Below are 10,677 nucleotides of genomic sequence, written 5' to 3' on the forward strand. Positions count from 1 at the left end.
TTCATTGTATTTCCTGTAATTTTGTATTGTGAACTCAGAGGGCCGCTGTTGGCCAGCGTGTTGTAGTTTTAAGCACATCCTCAACTGTACCGCCCCTCTCATCTCGATTTTGTCAGAGAAAGAGACAGGCGCAGAAGCACAATCCATGTTACGGAGAAAGGAGAACAGGAGAAACCCCAGCTGTGTTTTTTCTTTGTCCCTACATTATGGATTATGGGCTATTTCTTCTTGATATCTGGCAGTGATTTCTGACGCAATTGTGATCGGACGGAATTATAATCAGTTTTCGGCTGGCATTATCGGAGCAAAATGTCGGACAGAACAATGAGACGGCAAGTACTGTTGTTTATCTCGGTCCTCTCTCTCGGTTCAGCGCTCGGGCAGGTCAGTTACTCCGTTCCTGAGGAAATGGCGAAAGGCTCTTTAGTCGGTAACATAGCTCAGGATTTAGGTTTAGATGTAAAGAGACTGAAATCAGGCAAAGCTCGTGTTTATACCGGAGACAGTGCAGAATACATCGAGCTGAATAAAGAAAGAGGAGTCCTCCTTATCAAAGAGAGAATAGACAGAGAGGCGCTCTGCGGACAGACGACGCCTTGCGCTTTACATTTTCAGATCATTCTCGAAAACCCGATGGAACTGTACAGTATAACCGTCGAGATAACAGATGTAAATGACAATTTGCCTGTTTTCAAAAGTAGCGACATGATATTTAGAATCAGCGAATCAGCCGTTACTGGGGCAAAATTCGTTTTGGAGAGAGCAATGGATCTAGACGTCGGTGTCAACGGCATTCAAAGCTATTCATTGAAGCCAACCGATCACTTCATTTTAAAATTTCAAAATCAGCCAGATGGCGAAAAGACAGTCGAAATGGTTTTACAGAAACCTTTGGATAGGGAGAAACGGGAACATGTATCGTTGGTATTAACTGCTATCGATGGCGGGGAGCCGAAATTATCTGGAACCGTGCAAATACACGTCACTGTGTTGGATGTAAACGACAATGCTCCTTCGTTTTCTCAGTCAACGTACAAGGCGCAGATACGAGAGAACTCGCCAAAGGGCACAGTAGTGGTGACGGTCAGCGCTTCAGATTCAGATGAAGGGTCAAACGGTAAAGTTACATTTTCAATTTCTAAATCAATTGATGAAATAAATGACTTGTTTGACATAAACGGTGAAAGTGGCGAAATTAGGTTGATAGGCAATATTGATTTTGAAAAAGCCAGACAATACCAAATACGTGTACAGGCCAGCGATGACGGCGGGCTTACAGATTCCTGCAAGGTGATAGTTGAAGTAATTGATACCAATGATAACACACCGATCATAAGCGTAATGACTAAGTCTGCTATTATAAGTGAGGACATAAAACCTGGCACAATAGTGACAATGATGAATGTGCAAGATCCGGACTCTAATGAAAACGGGAAGGTCATCTGTTCAATAGATGACAATATTCCTTTCGTGCTGAAGTCGACAGCAAACAGTTTCTTTAATTTAGTGACGGACAGTGATTTGGACCGAGAGAGAGCCTCTGAGTATAACATCAGTGTCACGTGCTCTGATGAGGGAGTGCCCTCGCTCTCCAGCAGCGTCACTCTCACCTTACAGATCTCAGATGTGAATGACAACGCACCTGTCTTTGAAAGGAGCTCATATGAGGCCTACATTGTAGAAAACAACACACCTGGCCTCTCTATATTCACAGTGAAAGCCAGAGACGCTGACTGGAACCAGAACGCCCGTGTTTCTTACATACTGGAGGACTCCTCGCTTTACGGAGTGTCCATCTCCTCATATGTGTCCGTTAGTGCTGATAGTGGAGTCATCCATGCTGTGCGCTCTTTTGACTACGAGCAGATCAAGGATTTCCAGTTCCACGTCAAAGCGCAGGATGGAGGCTCCCCTCCACTCAGTAGCAACGTGACTGTGAAAATACTGATCCAGGACCAGAACGACAACGCACCTCAGGTTCTGTACCCAGTCCAGACTGGCGGCTCTCTGGTGGCTGAAATGGTGCCTCGTTCAGCAGATGTGGGCTATCTGGTCACTAAAGTGGTGGCTGTTGATGTGGACTCTGGACAGAATGCCTGGCTCTCCTATAAACTACAGAAAGCCACAGACAGGGCGCTGTTTGAAGTGGGCTTACAGAATGGAGAAATAAGAACTATCCGCCAAGTCACTGATAAAGATGCTGTGAAACAAAGGCTGACTGTTGTAGTGGAGGACAACGGACAGCCCTCTCGTTCAGCTACAGTCAATGTTAACGTGGCGGTGGCCGACAGCTTCCCGGAAGTGCTCTCGGAGTTCACTGACTTTACGTACGACAAGGAGTACAATGACAACCTGACTTTCTTCTTAGTCTTGGCTTTGGCTGTAGTTTCCTTTCTCTTCATCACGTGTTTAGTGGTTATTATATCAGTGAAGATATACAGATGGAGACAGTCTCGCGTCCTCTATCATTCCGGTCTCCCGGTGATTCCATATTATCCACCGCGTTACTCAGACACTTTGGGGACAGGGACTCTCCCGCATGTGTACAATTACGAGGTGTGCAGGACGACTGACTCCAGGAAGAGTGACTGTAAGTTCGGCATGGCTGGTAGTCAGAACATTCTGATAATGGACCCCAGTTCTACAGGGACGATGCAGCGGATCCAGAGTGAAAAGAGCATCCTGGACGAACCAGACTCTCCTCTAGAGGTTAGAATTGTGTAGCTAATCATATTCTACACGTTTTTTCCATGGGAGAATGAACTGCTTTAATCGAGTTATTTTACAGCCACATTACTTTCAGGACCAGGGACAGCGACACCAATATAAACTGAAGCAATGCATATCTCTCTCTCTCTCTCTCTCTCTCTCTCTCTCTCTCTCTCTCTCTCTCTCTCTCTCTCTCTCTCTCTCTCTCTCTCTCACATAGTATTTTCTGATGTTGTCTCACATCCCATAATAGTTGTAGGTGTTCTTGAACATTAAATATGTGTCCATCGCTCGCTTCAACGCGACCCTTAAACATGTTCAATGGGTACAGTTCAAATTAAGTTGAGATGTGGTTATTTTTGTAGTCTGAGAAACGGCTACAATATTATTTCTGGTCTCTAAGTGCCGCTGTTGGTTAGTGTGAGGAGAAGATGGCTCATTGCAAAGGTCCTCCTCCTCCTCCTCTGTCTCTAGTGCGCATATCAAACGAACTAGGCTCACAAAGAAGAAGACACAGCGCTTGTTTCATTCGAGACTCTGATGTTTTTGATATCCCCGTTATTTCACGGGGGCTTCCCTTCTAATTAGGATGGGTGTTAATCGCTTCCGTCGTGCGAGGCGAATTGTCGCGCGTTTGCTCCTTCTCTGCGCTTTTGCCGCAGAGGTGGCGCGCGGGCAGGTCCGTTACTCCATTCCCGAGGAGATGGCGACGGGCTCGGTCGTGGGGAATATCGTCCAGGACCTGGGTTTGGATGTTAAAAGGCTGAGATCCGGCCGGGCTCGGATATTTACCGAGGACAGCAGTGAGTACGTCGGTCTGAATGCGGACAAAGGGACGCTGGTGGTGAGAGAGCGGATGGACCGAGAGCAGCTGTGCGGTCAGGTGGCCCCCTGCTCGCTGCACTTCCAGATCATACTGGAAAATCCAATGGAGCTGCATCGAATAGACGTGGAGATATTGGATATAAACGACAACGCTCCTTTGTTCGCCAGGAAAGAAATACATTTCGAGATTAGTGAATCTGCGCCTCTCGGTGCCCGGTTTTCTTTAGGTAGCGCTGAAGATCCCGATGTAGGGAAAAATACACTGCAAACATACACACTTAATCCTACTGATCACTTCAAATTGAACACTATTTCTCGCCCAGACGGTACTAAATACGTAGAAATGGTGTTGCAGACATCTCTTGACAGAGAAAAGGGCGAGGAGCATAAGCTCACGTTGACTGCACACGATGGCGGAACCCCCCAGAAACATGGTTCTGTGAAAATTACCGTCCTTGTCTTAGATGCAAATGATAACTCTCCTGTATTTAGCCAGTCGGTATATAGAGCGGCGTTACCGGAAAACGCGTTGAAGGACACTACTGTCTTGACAGTAAGTGCAACCGACAAGGACCACGGTACTAATGGGGAGGTAACGTATTTGTTTTCACAAAGTACAGGTAGCGCGTCGGACCTTTTCAATATTGACAGATTTTCAGGAGATATCACGGTAAATGGCATTTTAGATTTCGAGAAATGGAAGCAGTATGAGTTAAACGTGGAGGCAAAAGACAAAGGGGGCTTGACAGACACAAGCAAGGTGCTGATTGAAATGACTGACGTAAATGACAACGCCCCTGTTATTAGTATTATTTCCTTCTCAAACCCTATACCCGAGGATTCAGCACCAGAGACTGTTATAGCGATGTTAAACATTAAAGATTTGGACTCCGGTAAAAATGGGCAAGTCAAATGTCATATCAGTCCAGATTTACCTTTCAAAATAAAGTCATCCTCCGTAAATTTTTATAGCTTGGTGTCTGATGAGGTTTTGGATCGGGAAACGGTGCCAGAATATAATATAACGATAACTGCAACGGATGGGGGGACGCCCCCCTATTCCACAAACAAAACGATAACTGTAAAAATATCAGACGTCAATGACAACGCCCCTCTTTTCCCGCTCCAGTCCTACACTGCTTACACCCTTGAAAATAACTCGCCTGGATTGACAATATGTTCAGTAAAAGCGAGTGACAGAGACTCTGGCAACAACGCACGCATTTCCTATTTCCTTGAAGACAGTCAGATGAATGGAATCTCGGCCTTGGCTTACTTCTCAGTGAATGCAGAGAGCGGAGAGGTTCTTGCCGTGCGTTCTTTCGATTATGAGCAAACGAAAGAGTTCCACATTCAAATTAAAGCACAGGATGGAGGCTCCCCTCCACTCAGTAGCAACGTGACTGTGAAAATACTGATCCAGGACCAGAACGACAACGCACCTCAGGTTCTGTACCCAGTCCAGACTGGCGGCTCTCTGGTGGCTGAAATGGTGCCTCGTTCAGCAGATGTGGGCTATCTGGTCACTAAAGTGGTGGCTGTTGATGTGGACTCTGGACAGAATGCCTGGCTCTCCTATAAACTACAGAAAGCCACAGACAGGGCGCTGTTTGAAGTGGGCTTACAGAATGGAGAAATAAGAACTATCCGCCAAGTCACTGATAAAGATGCTGTGAAACAAAGGCTGACTGTTGTAGTGGAGGACAACGGACAGCCCTCTCGTTCAGCTACAGTCAATGTTAACGTGGCGGTGGCCGACAGCTTCCCGGAAGTGCTCTCGGAGTTCACTGACTTTACGCACGACAAGGAGTACAATGACAACCTGACTTTCTTCTTAGTCTTGGCTTTGGCTGTAGTTTCCTTTCTCTTCATCACGTGTTTAGTGGTTATTATATCAGTGAAAATATACAGATGGAGACAGTCTCGCGTCCTCTATCATTCCGGTCTCCCGGTGATTCCATATTATCCACCGCGTTACTCAGACACTTTGGGGACAGGGACTCTCCCGCATGTGTACAATTACGAGGTGTGCAGGACGACTGACTCCAGGAAGAGTGACTGTAAGTTCGGCATGGCTGGTAGTCAGAACATTCTCATAATGGACCCCAGTTCTACAGGGACGATGCAGCGGATCCAGAGTGAGAAGAGCATCCTGGACGAACCAGACTCTCCTCTAGAGGTTAGGATGCTGTAGTTTATTAGCTAATGCTGTTATTTTCGTACATACAAAACAAGTAGCCCAAACGTTTTGATTCATTCATAATATTTTCAGTACCATGGACAGCGACATCAATATAAAGTTGCCTTGAACTCTCTCTCTCTCTCTCTCCCTCTCTCTCTTTCTTTTAAATCAGCATTGTTTTTTGGTGAAGTACCCCTTTAAGAGAAGCAGCCAAATTGTGGGACACATTTTAAACAGTTTTGCCCATATTCATTTAGTTTGTTATTCAAATTAGTTTGAATATGGCCACCAGATGATGTCATCGGGGGACATTGAATCCTTTGTGTTAATTACAGCTCAATTAAATGATAAGGTATAGCAGTCCTTATAAGACAATGTATTGATACATTTCCATCTACATCATTCCATGGGGCTTTAATTACAAACCATTTCCCTATAAATCCCTATAATTCATTTAAATTGCCTATGCATTTTCCTGATTCCCTCTCATAAATTGCTCCCTGTCCCCTCCGTTCCTGCCCTGGTCCCTAAATCAAACACAAGATTCCAGACTCAGATTGTCTCAATGTAGTTTGGATGTAGTTGAACTACTTTTCCAAATTAGTTTTATTTGACAAACAAAACATTTTGTTAAATTAGTTGAGATTTTGTTCAGCTATTTGCATTGTGAAGTAGCTGGTATAGTTTGGTAAACTACAGTTGGTGTGGTCTTCATGTTTCGTTCTTTTCTCAAAGACTGTTCGAGATGCGTTCAATTCCTCTCTGTCCCTGGCGTGCCGTCAGCCAAGCGGTGTCAGTGTGAGGATGAGCGGGCTGAGAATATCTTCATCCTCAGGGGGGTTTGCATAGATCTGGGACTGAGGGACACGAGGGGCGACTGGGTTTGGTTTTAGCTCTTCCACCATGGCTCTGTAATATCCTCCCCTTGTTGTCTAATATCTGTAGAAGCATGAATACCTGCAGCACTTCTTCAGGTTGATGCCAATTATTTATTTGGAAGTACAGTACAGTACACACCGGCGGCCTAGGTCTGGTATATGAACGAGTAATGTAGTGTTCATTGTACTACAGTAGTCTATGTTTGACCTATCTATTGTATATATCCCTGTGTAATAATGTTATATTCTGCCATAGATTAACATGTAACACAACACATTCTGTACAGGATATGGCATGTGGGAGAAAAGGAACTGAGCTGCCACTGTAGAGAAGCATCACTGCAGAGATTCTCTCCCTCTCGCTCTCTCTCTCTTTCTCCCTCCCTCTCTCTCTCTCTCTCTCTCCTCTCTCTCTCTCTCTCTCTCTCTCTCTCTCTCTCTCTCTCTCTCTCTCTCTCTCTCTCTCTCTCTCTCTCTCTCTCTCTCTCTCTCTCTCTCTCTCTCTCTCTCTCTCTCTCTCTCTCTCTCTCTCTCTCTCTCTCTCTCTCTCTCTCTCTCTCTCTCTCTCTCTCACACACACACAGTGCACTATATTTCTCAGTGACCTAGTTCCTCCTCTAACACAGAGCTGCTATATTCCTGGCACCAGGCTGTGCATACAGAGAATAAAGAGCGAGAGGGGAAAGAGGTGAGAGGAAAGACAAAAAACACAAAAATATACAGGGAAACTGTAGAGAACGGGTTATTGAGAAGGACTGGCATGTAGGGAAATATGATAGAAGGAAGGCTTTAGGCTGCAGAGAGGATGAGCGAGAAGCGGTAGGGAGCCTGAGAGAGATGGAGAGGAGAGATGTAGAGAGAGAGAGAGGGTGGGGGAGGGGAGGTGACGGCATGGTAACTGGCCCCTCTCTCCACCACCCATGTGCAGCGTTTGTGTGCGCAATGCACGGCAGCCATTTTGATCCGCATCCTCCTTTGTCTGCTGAGGCAAGGAGGGTGGGGGGGGTGGGGGGGGGGGGGGTGGTTATAGGGGAAGCTGGATGTGTGGAACAGGGCGAGATGTGGGCTAAACTGATTGACTGCACCCTAAAGGGGACAGACATGGTGAGAAATGTAGGTGACTTTGAAGGAGAGCGGAGAGAGGGAGGGGCAGGATGGAGGGAGAGAGAGAGTGGCTTATATAACTAATATCAAGGGGATGAGAGGAAGCAGGACATGGGCTTAAGCGGTGTATGTGAGAGAGAGAGAGAGAGAGAGAGAGAGAGAGAGAGAGAGAGAGAGAGAGAGAGAGGATTTCAAAAATACATAGAAACAGGAGCCTGAACTGATAATGAAACCAGGACACAGTTTTATTAAGTGATAGAATAGTATATGATCATCTATTTTTTAAATCCCTAAATGAAACTATATGTATGTTGTCTGTTGGGTCCACCCCTCTCTATTGGTGCCATTTCAGAGCGGCCATTTTGACCGGCCATGTCGCATCGCAGGGTAAACACAAGTATAATTTATATAACATACATTTTGGTCTCGTTCCAGGTAGTTGTGCCACAGTCAGGGCTCTGCAATGGCTGTGAGACACCGAAATGGAACGTGACCATAATTAATGTTATTAATAATTACCACCTTTGTTTACCTAGCTGCCATGAAGTGTCAAAATGGCCGCTGTGAAAAGGCTCCTATTAGGGACCAGTACCACTATTTTACTGCCTATACCCATTTTTAGAACTAGACTTTAAGTATCTACAGAGTAGTTTGGGGTCACAGGACAATAATAATGATTGAGATAGCATCCATCTTTCTCCATTAGGGAAACACAGCATGCATAGAAATGCAGAAAAACAAGTAATTTTGCCCTGATTTCAGAGAGTTTCAGAGAGTTTTAACCTGGCCTTGACATCAGATCCAGGTATCCGTGGCGGTGCCTCCATGCTCTCCCCACAACAGGCAGCGCCACACGGGGGTCATTAGCGTCCTGCGGCCCCCGGGCCCTTCATGTTTACAGTCTGGCACAGGGGAGGCATTATCCTCCATATGGTTCTCAGATGCACCCCGTAACACACTAACCACAGAGGGAGAGACGCAGTCAGGAAGTAGCCAAGCCAGTCTATTAGGTTACATCATAAACTTACTGAGATTTACACCCCCCGTCTCTTACCTGCCAGAAGGGCACATGGCTGCGTCGGTGAAGTCTTGTGGGGTTCTTCGTGTCTGTGGTACTGGAGTGTGGTTTCCTTTCAGGGTTGTTTAGTAGAACGCGTCTGTTTCTAACCAATCTGGTCGTCTTCTGAGGAATCACTTGCACAATCACTTGGCTGTGTGATAATGGACTCTCTGTGATAATGGACTCACTCTGTGTGATAATGGACTCACTCTGTGTGATAATGGACTCTGGGTGATAATGGACTCTGGGTGATAATGGACTCTGGGTGATAATGGACTCACTCTGTGTGATAATGGACTCTGTGTGATAATGGACTCTGTGTGATAATGGACTCTGGGTGATAATGGACTCACTCTGTGTGATAATGGACTCTGTGTGATAATGGACTCTGTGTGATAATGGACTCACTCTGTGTGATAATGGACTCACTCTGTGTGATAATGGACTCTATGTGATAATGGACTCTGTGTGATAATGGACTCTGTGTGATAATGGACTCTGTGTGATAATGGACTCTGTGTGATAATGGACTCACTCTGTGTGATAATGGACTCTGTGTGATAATGGACTCTGTGTGATAATGGACTCTGTGTGATAATGGACTCTGTGTGATAATGGACTCTGTGTGATAATGGACTCTGTGTGATAATGGACTATGTGTGATAATGGACTCTGTGTGATACTGGACTCTGTGTGATACTGGACTCTGTGTGATAATGGACTCTGTGTGATAATGGACTCTGTGTGATAATGGACTCTGTGTGATACTGGACTCTGTGTGATAATGGACTCTGTGTGATAATGGACTCTGTGTGATAATGGACTCACTCTGGGTGATAATGGACTCTGTGTGATAATGGACTCTGTGTGATAATGGACTATGTGTGATAATGGACTCTGTGTGATAATGGACTCTGTGTGATAATGGACTCTGTGTGATAATGGACTCTGTGTAATAATGGACTCTGTGTGATAATGGACTCTGTGTGATAATGGACTCACTCTGGGTGATAATGGACTCTGTGTGATAATGGACGCTGTGTGATAATGGACGCTGTGTGATAATGGACTCTGTGTGATAATGGACTCTGTGTGATAATGGACTCTGTGTGATAATGGACTCACTCTGTGTGATAATGGACTCTGTGTGATAATGGACTCTGGGTGATCTTCAGGGGGGGGGGGAGGTTTGCATGTGAAAACGATGGCGGACAATCCGCTCGTAAACCTCCAACACGAGGCAGACACTTGGTTTTATTGTGTGAACCTCCACGGCCCTGGAAGCAGTCTGTTGTCATTAGCATCATCACACATCTGTGTCCACTCTACCTGTTCCCCCCGCGTTTGAACCTCCTCAGTCACCGTTCTCAGGCTCGTTAGCGGAGGGCTGTTACTGACGGCTGTAAATCCTGGTGGTGGGCCACATGGTCTCCGCGGGGGTCAAGAGCTCACGCACGCACACACCCCCTTTTCCCCAGCCACCGAATGGTTCAAGCCGTGCACCCCTCCGTCCGTGTCTGGATGGTTCAGCCGGTGTTTGCGGTGGTGGTGGTTCTTCCGGTGTGGTTTTGGCATCCGCGGTACCTGGCCCCGGTCCATTTGGACTGCATGTGTACACTGCTGCCTATTCATTAAAATCACGTAGAAGTTGATCCCCTGTGAATGCTGGTGCTTATTTCTGTGTCGTTATAAGTCAGGACCAGCTTTGAAATTCGTCTATATTGAAAGCTTGTTTCATTTAAATTTCAAACCTTTATTACAACTCGTTGAAATAACAGTGAGGTTACCCTCGTTTACAGTGACGATGGGCTTACAAAACAAGACATAGTTTATCAGAAACGTCATATAGGCACAATAAATAAAAAATAAGCCATAAAAGAAAATCAGCTAAGACAGTTACAAGTCGACACACAGCCACA

The 10,677-nt window shown here is 45.8% G+C and overlaps 2 protein-coding genes across 2 annotated transcripts; both read left to right on the plus strand.

Moving 5' to 3' along the window:
- Nucleotides 1-309: 309 nt before the first annotated feature.
- On the plus strand, nt 310-2,724 carry LOC311242519 (protocadherin beta-16-like; the record flags this gene model as incomplete). The annotated part of the gene is made up of 1 exon (XM_084331478.1): nt 310-2,724. The coding sequence occupies one exon, from the start codon at nt 310-312 to the stop codon at nt 2,722-2,724; it is 2,415 nt and encodes an 804-aa protein (XP_084187604.1).
- A 574-nt stretch (nt 2,725-3,298) lies between these two features.
- Nucleotides 3,299-5,728, plus strand: LOC311242520 (protocadherin gamma-A11-like; the record flags this gene model as incomplete). Its single annotated transcript, XM_084331479.1, has 1 exon — nt 3,299-5,728. The coding sequence occupies one exon, from the start codon at nt 3,299-3,301 to the stop codon at nt 5,726-5,728; it is 2,430 nt and encodes an 809-aa protein (XP_084187605.1).
- Nucleotides 5,729-10,677: the final 4,949 nt, after the last annotated feature.

This window comes from Notolepis coatsorum (assembly GCF_963971535.1).
Source record: "Notolepis coatsorum genome assembly, chromosome: 16".
Lineage (NCBI taxonomy): Eukaryota > Metazoa > Chordata > Actinopteri > Aulopiformes > Paralepididae > Notolepis > Notolepis coatsorum.